The sequence below is a fragment of the Mytilus californianus genome, unplaced genomic scaffold, assembly GCF_021869535.1.
Source record: "Mytilus californianus isolate M0D057914Y unplaced genomic scaffold, xbMytCali1.0.p SCAF_10, whole genome shotgun sequence".
Taxonomy (NCBI): Eukaryota; Metazoa; Mollusca; class Bivalvia; order Mytilida; family Mytilidae; genus Mytilus; species Mytilus californianus.
In genome coordinates, this window is record NW_026262582.1 from 18,581,426 (window position 1) to 18,602,938 (window position 21,513).

General features: G+C 31.7%; 1 protein-coding gene across 1 annotated transcript in view; it reads right to left on the reverse strand.

Moving 5' to 3' along the window:
- LOC127717706 (chitin synthase chs-1-like) overlaps positions 1-21,513 on the reverse strand; it is a 75,506-nt gene that overhangs the window by 7,317 nt on the left and 46,676 nt on the right. The window contains exons 16-19 of the mRNA XM_052223468.1: positions 19,577-19,974; positions 18,098-18,262; positions 17,375-17,586; positions 11,233-11,387 (exon numbers count right to left, since the gene is read on the reverse strand). Coding sequence (XP_052079428.1) covers positions 11,233-11,387; positions 17,375-17,586; positions 18,098-18,262; positions 19,577-19,974 — 930 coding nt within the window. The remainder of the gene's footprint in view (positions 1-11,232; positions 11,388-17,374; positions 17,587-18,097; positions 18,263-19,576; positions 19,975-21,513) is intronic.

The following is a 21,513-nucleotide window of genomic DNA, read 5'->3' on the forward strand; positions in this document are numbered from 1 at the left end:
GTCACACTAAACTCTAAAACATATAAATGAACTAAAATTAAAAAAACATACAAGACTAACAAAGGTCAGAGGCTCCTGACTTGGGACAGGCGCAAAAATGCGGCGGGGTTAAACATGTTTTGTGAGATCTCAACCCTCCCCCTATACCTCTAGCTAATGTAGAATAAAGAAACACATAGCAATACGCACAGTAAAACTCAGTTTAAAAGAAGTCCGAGTCCGATGTCAGAATAGGTAACAAAAGAAACTAAACAAAAAGACAATGATACATAAATTAACAAAGGACTACTAGCAGTTACTGACATGCCAGCTCCAGACCTCAATTAAACTGATTGAAAGATTATGTCTTCATCATATGAAAATCAAGTACAATCCCTCCCGTTAGGGGTTTAGTATCATACAATCATAAAATATATGAGAAGAACATGACCCGTATCATGCCAACAACTGGTCTTAGAATAATAGTGTTTATTTCCGATGCAAAGACCCTATGAGTGAATCAATATTAATACCAAAATATGCAATCCTTAATGACCTGACAACAGTATCGTAACTATATCCTTTCCGAATAAGTCTGTTTAAAGGTTTGGTTAGCTTTTGAGGTGAATGCCGACATTTTTGTGCTTTGTAAAGAATATTACCATAAAATATTGGATGTGAAATACCTGAACGTATAAGATGTCTACATGTTGATTTAAATTTACGAATGATTTATAACCCATCTTCCTAATTATTGCAAATGCTCAAGCGTAATCAATTGATAAGGAAATAAACTGAGTATTTTTTAAGGATATTTCTGCTGCCAAAAAAAAGCAAATAGGCAAATTAATATACTGCAAGTGAAAGAAAGTTACTGTATAGACTTTAACTCCATCTTTTCTTAATTAGACAGGGTTCCACATCTTTTTTGAAATGCTTGTATTCATAGCTGACTATGGGCTTTGATCATTGTTGAAGGCCGTACGGTGACCTATAGTTGTTAATTTCTATGTCATTTGGACTCTTGTGGAGAGTTGTCTCATTGGCAATCATACCACATCTTCTTATTTTTATATTGTATTGTTCTAATAATTATGAATCAAATATCAAGTTTGAAATTATCCCGGTTAACACAGCGTTGACAGAATGATTCTATACGTATTTAAACAATCGGTTATAATATTGGGATCGCGTATACACGTCTTTTTTAAAATCTTATTTCTGCATGTTTGTATTTTAAAAAAGTGAATATAATTTGCTGCATCTTTTCATCCTCACCATTTCCGGCGCTATTCGAGGTATTGCGCACAGAACCCATTTTATTTGTCAGGTTCACACACGTGCATGTGACACAACTCTGCAATTTTATTTTAAAAATTTCCTGTCTTGATCTCGCTTTCCCTTTTCTTTAACTACACGACAAAGCATGATATAATGTTTGCAGGAGATTTTAAGTAAAAAAGGAAATAATTTCTTGTACCATTATTTGTTAAATATCCACATGCACGACTCCCAAAAAATAAGAAAACGGCATCTGCATATCATCTTGAGAATTTTTATGGCTGTAATAAGGTCAAAAGAAGAACCCGCATATAGATTTTAGCAAAGTAAAACAGATCGGAGTTTTTGATATAACTTCCCGTAGCACAGATCATTCCCAGTGTTAGCCTTAGAATTGTGTATAATGCTATATCATTGTGTATAGTGTAATGTTAAAGCTTTGTGCATAGTGATATGCTATAAATGTACTGGTGTAATACTATAAATGTACTGGTGTAATGCTACAAGAATGTACCAAGGGCGATGCTATACGAGTTTACCTAGTGTAGTGCCATACAAATTGTTTCTGTATATAATGCAGTTTTGTTAATATAATATGAAAATAAGGAGATGTGGTATGATTGCAAATGAGACAACTATCTGCCACAGTTTAAGGTAGATCGGGTGTCTTTTTCTGAGCGTCCGTTCTAATCATGTTGCAAAAATACTTTTTTGTTTTAAAAATATTTTACCAAGCATCATTTAATATACAACAAAATACCTTAAACTTGAAATTTAAAGATTGAACTATCAAAAAATTAAGTGTCGTAAAGTAGATTTAAAATTTTTGGGGATTTTTTAAAGAAAATAAGGCCCATGACCCCCTATTTTTATTTGATATTTCGGAGTTATTAATGAAAAGCAATTCTCTCATCGAATTTTAGCCAATTCTATCGTTTAATGTTTCCGCAATAAGGAAAACTTAAGTTTCCCCTATATCAACAATATAAAATAACCCAAATTTCGTTAATTTCAATGTATTATTACGAAAAAACAAGGTCCGTGATCCCCAGTTTTTATATTGAAATTTGAAATTAGATTGACCCAGTAGTCTTTTACAGAAGTTTAAGAAAAATCTATCGTCCAACATTTAGACAGCTACCTTAAATGATGTGGATGTAAGCAATTATTATAGGCAACCATACGGCCTTCAACAATGAGAAAAATCCATACCGTATAGTAGGTTATAAAAAGCCCCGACATTGTAGACCTTATTTTCTTCACCCCCTCCCCCTTCTTCCCCTACCTTATACTACTGCTGAATGATACACAAAAGCACAACAAAAGAAAACAAATTTTGCTATCCCTTCGAAATTGGAATTTGATAAAGAAGAAATAACACGTTCTATTTTTATCATACATGTGTAGTTTCAGTTTCAACCATGGTTCTAAATTTAGATTTTACTTTCCCCAAAAATTGCGGACGGAATAAAAGACACCTGTTTATTTTCTGCACCTTGAAAACTGAGATTTGGATGACATAGATTTTACTTATTCTGAGATAAATGTAATAGTGCTCAATTCTTAGTTTCTGAGTGTGTAATGTTTTGTGGACGGAATCTGATGTTTTTTTTTTGCTGTTGGCTTTTTCTTCGGCTTATAAATGTTGTACTAGTGGTCGATTACCCCTTAGTATCTTTTATCCTTTTTACAGATAAATAATAAAATATAAAACATCATAAAATTTTCAATTGCATAAAAACAGACATGCCAACGTCTTTCTTGTTCAACACACAAATTCACATGCAATATATAATTATTCATTACAGTCTACAATTTTACGCTACACTGTGAATTTCATTCAAAACTATGGTTTTTCAAAAAATATTGTGGGGTCAATTCTGGTTTGATTTTAATGAATTTGATACGAATAGAAGCAGAATTGTCACTGGTTTATTTGTTTATGTGGTTATAATTTTGTTGTTTAGGCGTTTTTACCTTCTGTTGAAATAAACACGAGTCGTATTGTGTACCTGCTCCTGCGTGTCTAAAACAAAAACAGTGGTATTAAATAGAGTCAGACTAACTCACAATAGGATACTCAGATTTCTGATTGGAGTCATTATAATAATTTCTTTGAAGTTTTGAGATAGCACATGAATACTTGTTTGGATTCATGATAGACCGCACGAAGTCATTTTTCTTTCATGTGCCCATTTTTCCTTTCTTGGAGTAGGGGAGATAACCCGCGTAACTAACGACGCACGTTTTTTATCCTAAATTCCGCTAGAGGCGTGCAATTACGTACACTTCGCCTTAAATGAACTTGTACAATAATTTTCGGCCAAAATAAAAGTATTATTTATCTTGTTTTCTATTCTGAGCCAGTGATAAATGTACAGTTTTTAATTCTAAAAACGCATAATTATATGCGAAGTTCGTTTCTTTCAACATTTCGAAATTCTGTACTATCAATAGTACCTGTTCAGTGAGTACTTTTAAGGTACTTTGTATTCATAATTAGATATATTTTCGATAAGTTACCCTCCCGCCCATCCCTAATTTTGAATTATTGTACTAGTGAGTTATTTTTATTTTTATATTTTTTTTTTTACATATTTAACTTATGCGGGTTATTTTTGTAGGGCCCGCAATGTTGTATACTCTATTTCATGTATATGTATATTATTTGTTAAATGAACTTGTACAATAATTTTCGGCCAAAATAAAAGTATCATTTATCTTGTTTTCTATTCTGAGCCATAGATAATTTTATTATTTTAACGATGTTTCTTTGCTGCCAAATTTTGATTTGATTTGAGTAGTCTTTTGGAAAACCACATGGTTAGGTAAATGATAAATGAATTAATGATAAAAAAAATGAATAGTTTTATAGAATTTCAAAATAATTTTAGCTAATAAGTTTATCAAGCACATATGATCATATTTATTTAACATTATTACAAATTGACCCCCTTTGTTCCAATTAAAAAGATGTAGATTAAAGAATTAAAATACCAAGTTCATGTTTTGTGTATTGGCACTCCTATTTCAGCTGTTTATTTAAATGATTATAAATAACCAGAGAGTGTTGTCTGTTATTTAGTTGTTTCCCAGTTTTTCCCCGCCAAAAGTGCGCATGTACCATGGTTGTAAAAAAAAACCAAAACATGTGGTCAGGGAATAAATCTATTTTCTGGATAATACTGCTTTATTAGTTTCGTTTGGATACATACATGTATGCATTCCTTTTAACGTACAGGCAAGCATTTGTACTTAAAGAAAAGTTTGCTAACGATTTTTACTTTTCAATTTGACGAGCACGGTCATGATCGCTCATTGGATGTTACCCTGTTCAACCACGTGAGACAATGTAAACAAAGTAATCAGCTGTCACAGTACGTCCCTTGAGGCGGTGTTTACACCATTTAACTCTAATTAGATTTCTCAATTGACACTGACATGATAATGAGGGATATCCGGAATTTAACTTCAATCTATTGATTTTGCAAGTGACAATAAAATGAGCGTGGCGTGGGGACTTTTAGCGTTGATCACCGGCACGCTTAAATAGGCCATTGTGATGACTATTTGTATGAGGTAAGCGTCAGAAAGTTTCATGTTCATATCAGAATGTTTTTGTTTGGCAGTATATGATTAATTCCTTCTTAAACAATATATTTGAAATGACGTCCACAATTCTTTGATTGGAAACACAGTTGTCGTTTAAGATACATTGTTGGGTAATTGTTTTCTGTCTTTTAGTTTAGAAGTAATACTAGTCAACAGTTTTATATAATTGCATGAAAATTATACTTAAATTGCATATTCTCTGACAGATCTTTGGTTTTTAAAAGTAACCACGTCAAATTTATACCAGTAATTAATCACACAGTGCGTTTGTAACTGCGACTTAACTGCGTCTATTAAAATGCTGATTTATTACTCTATTGATGTAATTTCAGTCAATAGCTTAACGCAATAAAGTGCGAAACATTCACTCTAGATAATCAAGATATAAAAGAAATACTGATGGCATGCATCTAAAAAGTAAAATAACAAAAATACTGAACTCCGAGGAAAATTTAAAAAGGAAAGTCCTTAATCTTAAGGTTTTAAAGCTGGCTAAACCTCTCACTTGTATGAAAGTCGCATCAAATTCCATTATATTGACAACGATATGTAAACAAAACAAACAGACGTAATTATAGGTAAAAATGTCACAAATAGGGGTACAGCAGTCAACATTTTGTTATAATCTTAATCACTATGAAAACAAAAAAATATGTATCAAAGAAACATAAAAAGTCATATAGACAAAGCACATAAGCAGAAATGAAAGACAAGAATACAGAAATATTTTACAATAGCACAATAACTAAATTTAATCTGACGAAATCGAACATGGAAAGTGAAAAGGGAATTTGTAAGATCTAGACATTGAAATTATTGTTATTCAAACCAAAAATCATCACCATCAAAAAAGCATACGTTAATTACATTTTTTTGCATACAAAACTTTTTCTACCTAATCAAATTGTCGTTTGATAAATCTGGTTGCAAATTTATTTGCTGCAATTTAAATGAAGCCCTTTTCTCTAATGAGAAGGTAAATAGGCTAGATTTACTTACTGTATTTGTGATGAGTAAAAAACACGTAAACAAATTGTAACTAACACGTAAACAAATTGTAACTAACACGTAAAAACTTCTATAAATAGTACTATTCCGTTAAGTTGCTTGTAGTTATCCTCGACAACATGATTAGTTGAAAACTAACTGCAAACGCCCTATCCTTTTGCTAGCCGTTATAACTTGCATTGATCCGTAATAAACGGTAAAAAACACGTTTCGACTCTTATATCGATCCTATTAATGACCAAATCGTAAGGATCTGTGAATTTTATAGCGATCCATATATAAGTTCTCGCAGGAAATTTTATTTAATTTCATCAACTTTTGGCGAAAATTACACAAAATGATTTTTTGCACTTGTATGATAAAATTTCGGAAAGAGCTTAAAAAACTGATTTGTTTTGCTCAAAGATCTTATATATTTCTGGTTTTTACGTCATTGGAATTGTTGTTCATGATCTTTAGATGCAACTAATATTTTTTTGTCCTAGGAACAGCCGTCTATTGAAGTTTTTGCAATTACTTAGGATACTGCCATCTGCTTTTTTGTGTTTAAATAGCACATTGTTTATCTCCAATAGTGCTTTGACATGTTTAATAGTTAAGATAATAACATTAATCTATCTGCACCATGGTACTGCACATCTCGATAATAAATGTCTCTTCAGTGATGCTTGAGACCAAAATATTTGAAATCTAAAACTTATCAAACAATTTATAAGCTGATCAAACCAAAAAGGACAAGAAATATCTAAAGCCGGGCAAGGCATCAGAGCTTTGTATGAGGGAAAAGGTCAATCTCGATAAATATTCGAATACATAATTCATTGTAAGATTTTAAACCACATATGCAGGTTATTGTGTATTTAAGGCGAAGTGTACGTAATTGCACGCCTCTAGCGGAATTCAGGATAAAAAACGTGCGTCGTTAGTTACGCGGGTTATCTCCCCTACTCCAAGAAAGGAAAAATGGGCACATGAAAGAGAAATGACTTCGTGCGGTCTATCATGAATTCAAACAAGTATTCATGTGCTATCTCAAAACTTCAAAGAAATAATTAGAATGACTCCAATCAGAAATCTGAGTATCCTATTGTGAGTTAGTCTGACTCTATTACCACTGCTTTTGTTTTAGACACGCAGGAGCAGGTACACAATACGACTCGTGTTTATTTCAACAGAAGGTAAAAACGCCTAAACAACAAAATTATAACCAAATAAAAAATAAACCAGTGACAATTCTGCTTCTATTCGTATCAAATTCATTAAAATCAAACCAGAATTGACCCCATAATATTTTTTGAAAAACCATAGTTTTGAATGAAATGCACAGTGTAGATCCTGTAGCGTAAAATTGTAGGTAACGAATAATTATATTGCATGTGAATTTGTGTCTTGAACAAGAAAGACGTTGGCATGTCCGTTTTTATGCAATTGAAAATTTTATGATGTTTTATATTTTATTATTTATGTAAAAAGTATAAAAGATACTAAGGGGTAATCGACCACTAGTACAACATTTATAAGCCGAAGAAAAAGCCAACAGCAAAAAAAAAACCATCAGATTCCGTCCACAAAACATTACACACTCAGAAACTAAGAATTGTTCACTATTACATTTATCTCAGAATATGTAAAATCTATGTCATCCAAATCTCAGTTTTCAAGGTGCAGAAAATAAACAGGTGTCTTCTATTCCGTCCGCAATTTTTGGGGAAAGTAAAATCTAAATTTAGAACCATGGTTGAAACTGAAACTACACATGTATGATAAAAATAGAAAGTGTTATTTTTTCTTAATCAAATTCCGATTTCGAAGGGATAGCGAAATTTGTTCTCTTTTGTTGTGCTTTTGTGTATCATTCAGCAGTAGTATATATAAGGTAGGGGAAGAAGGGGTAGGGGTGATGAATAATAGTTCTACAATGTCGGGGCTTTTTATAACCCGGCGACTATATACGGTATGGATTTTCTCATTGTTGAAGGCCGCATGATTGCCTATATATAACAATTGCTTACATCCACATCCTTTAAGGTAGCTGGGGTGTCTAAATGTTGGACGATAGATTTTTCTTAAACTTCTGTAAGACTTCTGTGTCAATGTAATTTTAAATTTCAATATAAAAACTGGGGATCACGGACCTTGTTTTTTCGTAATAACACATTGAAATTAACGAAATTTGGGTTATTTCATATTGTTGATATAGGAGAAACTTAAGTTTTCCTTATTGCAGAAACATTAAACGATAGAATTGGCTAAAATTCGATGAGAGAATTGCTTTTCATTAATAACTCCGAAATATCAAATAAAACTGAATAAGGGGTCACGGGCCTTATTTTCTTGAAAAAATCCCCAAAAATTTTAAATATACTTTACGCGACACTTAATTTCTTGATAGTTCAATCTTTAAACTTCAAGTTTTAGGTATTTTGTTGTATATTAAATGATACTTGGTAAAATATTTTTAAAACAAAAAAGTTTTTGCAATTAACATGATCAGAACGGACGCTCAGAAAAAGACACCCGATCTACCTTAAACGTGGCAGATAGTTGTCTCATTTGCAATCATACCACAGCTCCTTATGTTCATATTATATTAACAAAACTGCAATTCATTTGCATTATATACAGGAACAATTTGTATGGCACTATACTAGGTAAACTCGTATAGCATCGCTCTTGGTACATTCTTATAGCATTACACCAGTACATTAATTTATAGCATATCACTATGCACAAAGCTTTAGCATTACACAATACACAATGCTATAGCATTATACACAATATACGCAATGCTAAGGCTAACACTGGGAAGGATCTGTGCTACGTGAGGTTAAAACTCCGGTCTGTTTTACTTTGCTAAAATTCATATGCGGGTTCTTCTTTTGACCTTATTACAGTCATAAAAATTCTCAAGATAATATGCAGATGCAGTTTTCTTATTTTTTGGGAGTCGTGCATGTGGATATTAAACAAATTATGGAACAAAAAATTATTTCCTTTTTTACTTAAAATCTCCAGCAAACATTAAATCATGCTTTGTCCTGTAGTTAAAGAAAAGGGAAAGCGATCGAGACAGGAATTTTTTTTTTAAAAATTGCAGAGTTGTGTCACGTGCACGCGTGTGAACCTGACAAAAAATGGGCTTTGTGCGCAATCCCTCGAATAGCGCCGGAAATGGTGAGGATGAAAAGATGCAGCAAATTATATTCACTTTTTTAAAATACAAACATGCAGAAATAAGATTTTAAAAAAGAAGTGTATACGCGATCCCAAATAACCGATTATTTAAATACGTATAGAATCATTCTGTCAACGCTGTGTTTACTGGGACAATTTTAAACTTGATATTTGATTCATAATTATTAGAACATTACAATATAAAAAAAGAACATGTGGCATGATTGCCAATAAGACAACTCTCCACAAGAGTCCAAATGACACAGAAATTAACAACTATAGGTAACCGTACGGCCTTCAACAATGATCAACGCCCATAGTCAGCTATAAATACAAGCATTTCAAAAAAGAAGTGGAACCCTGTCTAATTAAAAAAAGATGGAGTTTAAGTCTATATAGTAACTTTCTTTCACTTGCAGTATATTTATTTGCCAATTTGCTTTTTTTTTGGCAGCAGAAATATCCTTAAAAAATAGTCATTTTATTTCCTTATTAATTGATTACGCTTGAGCATTTGCAATAATTAAGAAAATGGGTTATACACACTCACGATTTTGTTACGACACTGTACGGTATAATAGCGTTATAGAGTAGAAATTGTGATGACGTTACAGTAGACATCAATAACGTCGCCGATTGTTTTTATTCTTTCCGCTAGAAATCAAACTTCCACAGGATATAGCTTGAAAACTAGCACGGTTGCTAAGGACTTTCTTTGCACCAATGGGTTCGTCGTTCATTTTTGAATCGCATACCGATTTTTAAAAAAATTCTGTGGAGCAACGAATTAGAAAATCTTGATAAAGTAAAAATATCTGCCGATTTTTATGATTTTCCCTATATATCCTTTGTATTTTTGGCTTATCATGCTGTTAATTTCAACAGCTTGTATCTGAAAAACGAAAACGGTTACCCCCTTTTTTTATTTTATTGTCTGATGTATTTTTACAAGCAGAATCCACATGTAAAATTTAAAAAAAATTCTGTGGAGTAGTTAATTACGTACACTTCGCCTTAATGACATTATTATAGTTGTTATAGTAAATATTTTAAAGATTAGATATCCTTCCTAACCATATATTACATTTTCATGTTGCGTTTGTATGTTTGACTTATTTGTTTCGGTCAAGTTGTTACCTTAATTCATTCATTCATAGTTTGGGTTTGTCCCTTTGTATTCTTTTACTTGCAGTAATGAGATCTTTTGAAGCAGCTGGGCGAGAAAGTTCGGTCCCAAGACTAGTATTTTTTGTAAATACCCTCCATAACATAAAATATCTTTTTATTTACACCGAATAGATTTTGATTGAAATTTTTTGTACAAGTGAATGAACATCTCTTAAATATGTTTTACTAGTAAGCTGTTACCAATAAACATGTTTATGCATAATTTTGAGGATAAGTAGAGACCTTCATAGTACCACGGGAATTATATTTGTACTGATACACGTCATGGTATCTAAGTGTAAACGTCATTGTCATTCCATCATTAAATCGTTCATTTGTATAACTGTCTTTTATATATACACAGTGCAATCTTCAATATAGGATCACGACAAGGATGCATCGCAGTCGTGATGTCTGACATATTTTGTTTACAGTTTTTGGATTACCTCTATCTATCGATATTGCTTAATCTTGTTGCCTTAATAATCGAGATAAGGTATGAGAGGTTCCGAATAATTTTAGCATGAAGAGGCTTGCGAGGGTAGAAAAGGAATATCCAAAATGGCAAATACCACGGCATAGAGTGGACTTTGAGGTACATGTACGTTCACTGGCAATTGTGAAAAAACAGCCAAAGTCGTTTGAAATGAGAAAAACAATTTATAATATGTGAAAAATACACTGGCTACCAACCAATCAAAATCCGGCATTCTCATATGAGGTGTAATTTAAGAATAAATCCAATCTTTTTTACTATGAAAATGAGCATGACATACTTTAGGGTGGGCTTCGAAGATCTTAGGTAGGACCGTCTTAATAATCTTCGTATACAACCTAAGACGTGTCACAGCAAAGCCTAGCCTATATTAAGGCAAAAGACGTAACATATGACTATTTTCAGATACTTTGATTGACGTGGCGGTCTCTGTTTTCCTTTTACAGTGTCCTATTTTTCATTCAATTAATTATCTTCATCCTATCTTTGTTCTTTTTCTTTATTTATCTATTTACCTTTTGAACAATCCTTCTCTTGATTAATCATCTGTTTCACCTTTGTAGCTTCATTATCTGTGTTCACCATAAATTTTACATCTCTGACTTCATTCATGACATTTGAGTAAAGGAAATCATCTTTGTTGTAAGTATTTGTTGGACAAAACATACAGCTTGAAGAAATAAAAGAAGAGTTTTTATTTATGAACAAGGAAAATAGCAAAAATACTGAACTCCAAGGAAAATTCAAAACAGAAAGTCCTTAATCAAGTGGCAAAAATTAAAAGCTAAAACACACCAAACGAATGATAAACAACAATCATATTTCTGACTCGCTACAGACATTTTCTTATGTGGAACATGGTGGATTCAACTGTCGCATAAGAATTTTGTTTTATTTATTTATTTATATATGAAAGCATTTGACAACAATGCATCGCTACATTATCGGATTGGAAATCCCGTCTATGTTGGTATATACTGTGCGAATATAAACATTAACTAACAAAAATAAGTTTTTGTTTGTCCTTGGTTTTCAATTTTTTTCCTATTTCCTATCTACTTGTATTACATTATTTACGTTTCTAACGTTGTCATCAACATTTCATTGTTTTCTAGCAGTGTGCAGTTTACTATCCATACCCGTTTGCTGAAAAACATGCATCAATCATTCCTATCTACGACACCCTTACTCGGCTATTCTTTTATTCAGGTCAAAATATTACAATTGCCCGGCGAGAGCAACGTATCTGGCAAACGTGTCGTTTTTAAATAATTCAATAACAGAGACGAAATGGGAGATAACTCTGTCATTCGGAAACTTTTGGATGGAATCGTTTATTAGATATAAGAAGATTTGGTATGAGTGCCAATGAGACAACCCTCCATCCAAGTCAAAATTTATAAAAGTAAACCATTATAGGTCAAAGTACGGTCATCAACACGGAGCCTTGGCTCACATCGAACAGCAAGCTATAAAGGGCCCCAAAAATTACTAGTGTAAAACCATTCGAACGGGAAAACCAACGGTCTAATCTATATAAAAAACGAGAAACAAGAAACACTTATGAACCACATCAACAAACGATGACTATATTTATATCAAAAGCAAATTTCTTAATAAAAACCCATAAGAAACTTAAAAATAAACAAATAAAACATTTTTTGCAAACGGGGTAACATAACTCACTTGTTTCCTGCTAGACACATCCCTCGAATCGAGTATTTACTGAAATATATTGATTTATCAGGTTCAGATCTGGGATTTTAAAAAATGGGAAAAAGGCTGATAGCGCAACTTTTGGAGTGATACTTGTTAAAAGTCTATGCATTTATAATACATGTATGAAGCTCCATAAGGATAGCAGCCCCTTGTACCACAAAATCCGCGTTTGTTTAAATACTACATAAATCCTTCATATGGAAATATGTAGACGAAATCTGACAGAAAGGCACATTCCTTTATTTAAATAAAAATAATAGTTTTGGGGAAAATATTAGATATTTTCAGTGGAGATGGATAAGAGGATTATCTGACATTGCAACTACATGCCATGTTTGTTTTTGAAGACATTTTCGATCCATATCTTAGATATTCTATGAAGGACGCGAGACATGAAAATCTGTATTAAATCTAATCGATTGACCTTAGGTCTCAAGTCAGTAGAGAACACTCGTCTGTCTATGAGTGATTTTCATTGTAACAAACGAACCCGGAGTTTTTATTATCGTTAATTTCATCTATATTGAGAAACAACGTTGCAGTCACGGTGCTTTTGCCGGGAAATAGGAACATTTTGACCTGAATGACAGGATAGCCGAGTAAGGATGTCGTTGATCGGAAAATCAATGCATGCTTCCGATAGAAGAATAATTTTGGAAGGACATGAGTGTCTTCATAAGATATATAGTCACGTAGAAATATTCTTAATTATTTTTTATTTAAAGAAGGATAGGCTATTCACAATGGCGACTTAGATCCCATTTATGCTTTTTTCCGTGTACCGATATGGATAGTAAACTACACATTTCTAGAAAGACCAAATAATATTGATGCCAACGTAAAAAACGTTAATTATGTAATACAAAACGACAGAAATTACAAAAAAAAAAATATTAACAAAAAAAAATAATGATCAACAAAATTTTAATCTGAGTAATTAACAATTCCAGATTGAATCCGATCCCGATACCAATAGAACATGTCACATTTTACTGATTACCCAATTTGTACGTTCCACCTCTGTAAGGCGCACCTCCAGACGGTAAATTTTTTGATTTGCCATTTACATGATTTACAAGTTCACATTATCATCAGCATGAATTTATCAAATGATAAAACGAATACTAGAAATCCAGGCTTAAGATAAGGATTTTAAGTCAGTCGCAGGTTTAAAATAGGGAGATGTGTCATTTCTGCTAATGAGACAACTTTCCTCCATTATTCAAATGAAGTGGATTTAAGCCATTATAGGCAATCATACAACCCTCAACAATGAGAAAACTCAAACTTTTAAGTCGTTGTAAAATACCCGACATGAAAAATATGAAACAGTTCAATTGAGAAAAATAACGGCCTATTCTATAACAAAACAATTTGCGAAAAAAAATATGACTGACATTCACCAACAATAACCACAGAACTACAGCTACTGACTTGGGACAGGTAAATATAGAATATGGCGGGGCTAAACTAGTTTACCGGCGTCAACCACCTTTTACCTCCTTACCGACAGTTTTGTAAAAGTACAACAATAACCTATAATAAAGAGCTGCGTCATGAGCGATTGATTTGCCCGTCGCTTTTTTAAAGAATAAAGTTTTATAACTCATCAATACCATACCAGAAGTTTATAAAAGCTAAAGTTAGGGTATTGGAACAGTCATCAACGTTTCATGAAATCTGCTTAAAGCACTTTTGAGCTATTGTTCGAAATCTAAAATAATCCACTTTTTTCATAAATTAAACCCCATACAAATGTAACTTGGAAACCTAAAATCTAAAATTTGTAAAAATCGAAAAGGACCTTACATTAATAGATAGAAACAATTCCCTAAAGTTTCATGTAAATCGGTAAACGCGTATTTGAGTTTTTGTTCGGCATGTTGACAACAGAAGAACACACAGACCGTCGGAGAACGGACAAGGGCATACCATATTACGTCCTGTAAACAGGTGTATACAAATCAATTATAATTCATCAGATCGATACAAAGCATAAAGCATCCAACGAAAACACAGACCGGACGTGGGGGTGTATTATCACATTTTGTGTGATGTTTTTCCTTTGGTTTCATCTTACGATGTTTATATATCCTAACTCGACCGCTATGACCGTATATGTGGTGGCGTTAAAGATTTCAATGAATAAATATAGGAAACACTGGTAAATAATTTAGTCAAGGATTTCGTAACCAAATAACTTAAACATTTACTTGTATATTTCTTTAGGTTTTGGATACAAAGACTTATATCGAGTTTTAGCTGTACCTGTTACTAACGGAACATTGCATCCTTATTTTACGATGTTATATTTTCAGCACGTAAATGTAGATTCGATTCATGTTAAAATTACTAATTATAACAGACGTATTATGGTATTCCGTTGTCCGTCTGTCAGTCCGTCCGTCTGTCTGTCTATCCGTCGTCAGCATGTTGGACATTAACTAAAAAATGTTTCAACCAATTTGCATGAAACTTTGGTGAATTGTTTATATCTTTTATTATACCTTACATATATTATAAACAATTCTACTGGATAACACGTAATCATGTGACATAGAATAATTCAGATAATTTTCATTTAACTGCAAGGAAGGACGAAATGAAAGTTACACCAGCGGGGATATCCGTTTCATTCACCGGCAAATAACCTTTTGAGTTTCTTGGTCTGTACGCGAGTTCTCTCCCATAAAAATGACGTCACTGACGTAAGTTAACAAAATGGCAACGTTCACGTTACAGGAAGCCCTTCGAGTGACGCGGAAAAATGCTTTGGACATGCATCTAGTGTCGAGGATATTTTTTATAAATGGTCCTTTTTTAGGGCCATCAATATTTTACAAAAATATTCTACCTTTGTAGTACATGTATACGAGAAATGGTAATTAGACACAAATTTATTTTTGAACTTAAACGTATGTTTGTTCTTTTTCAATTGTTCAAAAAGTCCTTCCACTGTTAGTTCGGTATAATAAAACAATTGTGCCCCCTTAGAAGCGACGAATATCCAAAATTGTCAACCCTAAAACACAACCTTTTCGTGTTGACAATTTTGGATATTCACCTTTTTCTACGGGCCATAATTGTATATTGACGTGAGATTCCTTTCTTTTTTTTTTTTATAAATGTTAGATTTTGCATTTTCGTTTTTTGGGGTTTTATTCATTACAAAAAGGGGTATTTTGCAGTTTTCTTACAATAACTCAAAAACGCTTTCACCAATTTGCAACAGAACTTTGGTGAATTGTTAATATATATTGACATGAGCTCCCTTTCGATTTTAATACATTTTAGATTTTACATTTCCGAGTTATGGGGTTTTATTCATTACAAAAAGGAGGATTATTCAGTTTTCGGACAATAACTCAAAAATGCTTTGAGCAGTCTTCCTGACATTTTGATGAATTGTTTATATATCTATTATTGTAAGCTCCCATTTGATTTTTATAAATGTTAGATTTTACGTTTCCGAGTTATGGGATTTTATACATAAAAAAGGGTGACTTTCAAGTTTTTGGACAATATCCCGAAAGTGCTATGAGTAGTTTTTTTTATTAAACTTCGGTGACTAATTTATATCTATTATGATAACCTCCCTTTGGATTTTTATAAATATCTGATATGACATTGAAAAGTTATTGAACTTTATTCTTTGAAAACTCGACGGGCGTATCATGCGCTCATGTTGCAGTTGTTTATTTTTGTAATAACCTTATTCTGAAATGTTTAACATTTTACATTGTAAAACATCATTGAACATTGTATTTAAAGCATCTAACATTGATTTGCTTCAATATACGAAAATGTTGTTTACCGAGCCCGAAAATTTGAAAATGATCCAAGTAAACATATCGATCTTTTAAATAAACATATTCTAAAAGGTTACGAATTCAACAATGCAAATAGATCTTTAAATATTGTTTGTGTTGGTATTATTGATTTTATTATCAGTAAATTATAATCGAACTAAATATTATTCTTATAAACATATTCACATTAAAGGCTCTACAATCTGTCGATACCTGTATTTTGGCATTGCACAAGTTCAAGTTTGTCTCTTTTTTTAATGACGTCTTTTTAATAAGTCCATTGGATGTTGGATGTGTACTGGTGGAATTTTTTATCATTGATACATGATTGTTTTCGTTCGTTGTTATCGGCTATGAACTTATTGTCAGTAACTGCGAGTACGTTCAGATCTGTACTTATTGTCTTTCTTTTATGTGGATGTATAAGTACACATGCACGTCCACTCTGTGTTTTTGTTAAATGTATTTCTATTTGTAACTATCTGATGAGTTAAGCCTTTTCAACTGATCTTTATAGTATTTTATTGTGTTGTTCTGTAACACCACTGTCCCAGGTACATCATTTTAAAAAAGTTAATTTCGTCGTTTAAATTGTTTTACATTTGTCATTTCTGGGTCATTTATAGCTTACAGGGATAATATGAAACAGTCACACATACAGCCCACTGATCTATTTTTCAGCTTTAAAAAAACTTCGGTACTTGTTCAATAAATTAAAATCGAAATAATTCATACAATATAAAGATTTTTTTTTATCATTCTCACACTAATAGCAATTATATTTGATTTTATATTCCTTGGAACACAATTATTATATATATCAGCATTGGCAATGTAAACATTTCCAGTAAATCTGTGAATTGCATGAATTATTTCTCAAACACATTACTTTGATGTTCTATAAAACGTTATTAATTGTATTGAATGTGTTAAATAACAAAATCAGCAAAAAGATACTCAATTAAAGTCGAAAAAAAAAACAAGCGAATTAGAAAGAAAGTTTACAGTTTCGACAGATAAAGATTTACTAAAAGATATCAAAGTGTAATGGTCACAACAAAGATTACAGGATTGACTATTCAATTTGAAATTATAGAAATCGCAAACTTTATATCAAATATTAACATACCTGAAAAATTTCCCAATTGAACAAAAATATCCCCTTTCATCTTTTTCCGGTATATGTTTGGTCCCTGGTTTTGTATTTGCAGACACAAGATTAGTTTTCCTTATACCAAATGGTACTACGTGTAGATTTCCAATTGAATACAGAAACATCAACATGGACATTGAAGGTATAGCCACAAAATACACCAATCCTTGCATAATGAAGATAACCTCCTGTAAAGATATTGAAATGTTTTTCTAACAAATAATGATATATCTACTACCAATTTGGTCAGACACAATTATTTTGAATTGTATTTCAAAACAGACCGTCTACGTTGAGACGAAGAACACCAATATTAGCACTACTTTTTTAATCATGTTAATTGTGTCTAATTCAAGAGCGTGTTTATATTTTGTGTCTTCTTGATTTATATTTTGTTATTACTACTATGGATCAAATATGTGCATTAATAGAAATACTAGCTCGTTGTTTGATATCATAAGCTCTGAGCTAATGCTGGTTTTGGAATATATTTTTGATACATTTAAAAAAAAAAAACATCACATTGACATAGATCGTTGGGATTGTTGTAAAGATTTATAAAATTGGAATGGTAAAATGTAAATTTACAAAATCACATATCTTTTTCATTTAGTAAACAATGATAATTTCTAACTTTTTCATATATGTGTAATGATTTTGTGTCAAGTATTCATACCCCAAAAATACTTCATTGCATACCTTCGAGTGAACTAAGAACACTATCACTAAAACACCTGCAACAAATATGATAGAAATCGTCGTCATAGAGCAGAGTCCTTCACCTATAGCATCTTTTACCACACCAATCAGTACAATCATCATAACAATCACGTAAACAGAGGATAAAACGGCAGCAAACTGAAGCTACAGTATAAAGCAGATATACAAATTATTAGAATTTGACATCCACCTTCTTTTAACGGGTAATACAGCTTAGTGATATCAAATTATTGATAATATAAAATTCACTTTTATATAATATACTACCAAACCCGGTATCAAATAATCAACCGTTCTAGTATCATATATATTTTAGTAGCCAATATATATACTTAATGAAACATGAAGTATGAATTTTCAGTTTTAAATTCCTCAGTGCTTTTCTAATCCTATAACATAGTCCTTTTTAATATTTTTTGGAGGGGCTCAATTCGTTAATAATTTTAAGTAAAGAATTTAGGAAGTAATTGCTTTCTTAAATGGGCTTTAACTATCAAATTCATAATCACCGTTTTGACCTAAATTCTCATATTTGATATTATATAAAACACTCAAACGTATATCCAAATTACAAATTTCAAATTCTGAAATAAACAATGAATAATGCATGGACTAGATAATATATATAAGTATTTCACGTGTATTTAAGTATAAACATCAATATAAATAGAAAGCGACCACGTGCAATTTGATTTTTTATGTCGGTTTGATTTAATGTTTTGGGTTAACAAAATAAGTGAATTGTCGCGGTCGAATCAGTCAACAAATGAATCACATTAATTTCACTTCCAATAATGACATTATTTTCCTATTAATGACTGAACAAAAATACAAATCAGCAATTAATAGAATACCCTACTCCAATTGATGAAATTTGCAGGCCATTTCGAAAAATTAGTCAGTTTTAACTACAGAATATTTCCATTCGATGCATCCCGCAGACACGCATATTAAGTTTCAACGGAAATCAATCACACTCTTATATTCGCTAAATGCCTTATTTCATCCGTTTCGATTATGACATAAATTCCCTATTGTAAACCAATATAAAGGGGAGATAAGGATAATTGTGTTTTACCGGAGACAAATTACATATAAATCATATCATATTGGTTTTATAGTGATTGAACTTATGTTTTATGTCTGGTATAACACTACAGTCAACATTTTTCCTTATACAACCATGTTATACACAAAATGCATAATGTAACTATAAAATATCATTATATATCCATCGCTGTACATGAACTTGTATTGAATTAATACAAGAATAAATATTGAATCAATACAAGATTATATTTTTAATCAATACAAATATTATATACTGAATAAATTCAAGATTATATATTGAATAAATACATCATTGCATGCAGCACGATGTCAATTTGTTTATTGAGTCATTACCAATATAAAGTATAAAACAACTCCGCTAAATAAGAAGCTACTTAATAAACAAACCTGTTTGTTAGATGACGAATACAGTGTCATAAGCACAAATATGCCAAAAGGTATCAAATTTAGAATAAGGGATAACCATGGTGGTATTCCATCAAATCCAACAATGATTGATCCAAAGATTGTCAGAAATATTGTTCCAGGTGTTAACAACGTTGATACAAACAAAAACATCTGGTAAGCAATATACAGATAGGAAATATTCTCATTCTTCTTTTTCACCTTTTGCCAATCAAGTAAGACATCAAGAATATTTGCCAATGTAGAATTTGTCCATCTGCGACGTTGGTTGTATAAATCATTAAATCCTTCTGGTACATATGTATATGCATGTGAATCATCACAATACTCTATTTGCCATCCTTGTTTTACTAGCAAAGTACATAACCATCTGTTTTCATCTACAAGATATTTATACAACTTAGTTAAATAAGACCAAGGAGTATCTTATGGCTAAACTTAAACAAAATAGTAAATAAATAAATAACACAAGTAATTGCATGAAATGTAGTTCTAAATAGAATTTTTGAATTAGGAGATATGTTTATGCTCAACATTCTACAGATATACTTTGGTGCCCACCGCTCGTTTTGTTAACCCAAGACGCAATCATACTCAAGCAAAAATTAAATTACAAAAAATTTCAAACTCTAAGGATATTTAAAGACGTAAAGTTCTTTATTAAATGTCAAAACAATAGCTCAAACAAAGCGAATGAAAACCATTTAATAGTCATAACAATAACGTTGCAATTTAGAACAACTCATGGTTTGGCTCGTGTGAAAAGTTTAAAGTGTTCGTTCATGTGATATGTTGTGCCATAAACAATTTTATGATATGGAGTTCTCTAAGTACCAAGTCAGGAATATGACAGTTGTTCATGTTGTTATCCATTCGTTTGATGTGTTTGAGTTTTTGATTTCGTCATTTGATTAAGGACTTTCCGTTTTAAATTTTTCTCGGAGTTCGGTATTGTTTTCATTTTAATATAGATTTCATTGTGTTATATCTGCATTTCAATAGTCTAAAATAAATCAGAATAGTAATAGTAACAAAGTGCGCTAGTGACCTAATATGATATATATTGGGTCAGTTAATTCCATATATACCGTATAAGGTCACTAGCACACTGTGTAACACATTTATCTAATTGACTATCTTTGCATTGTGTATTTATACTAGTAGTATATCATATGGATCAAGTCTTTTGTTCTATACAGAAACAAATGTTCACAATAACAATGTGTTAGTTTGTAATGTGTTATATGAATTTATTTCAATCACTCATTATCAATTTCCTCGTTTGTTGAAACCTTTCAGATTTTCCCTCAACACCGTGTTGTTGTCACAAAGGGACGTAACACCACTACTAACCGTATATTAAAATAAACCACGCCTACTAGCCCATATGAAACATACACGGTCTCATGCAGTTTCTTGTATCCAATCATATTTCTATAAATGTCAAGGAGATCAGATAGTGAAACATACAGGTAATTAATCTCATTTTAAACATATGACAGGTAGCACAAAGTTTCAATAGTGCTGAAGTCTTTAAAGGTTTTTCCAGTTTTCGCTTTGATGCATTCTTAGCAATGGGGGATCAATAGAATCAAAATCAAATACTATCATTATCATACATATATCTTTTCTGAACCTAAGTTTATCTGGTCCTAAACATGCTGAATGCCCTCTTTTGACAACCACCACGATATGTCCGTGCAGTTTCTACATAATTAATCATTTGAAACGGAACTTGTCAGGATATTTGTTATTCATTAAATTCTTACAAATTTGAACATATTATTGATTTTACATTTCTGTACAATCAGATCATTTACATTAATCCCAAGACTTGTTCGAGTTAATTAGGATATTTGATCATGATATTTGTTTCTATGTTATTTTTGTGGCACATGACGACCACAGACAAAGCATTA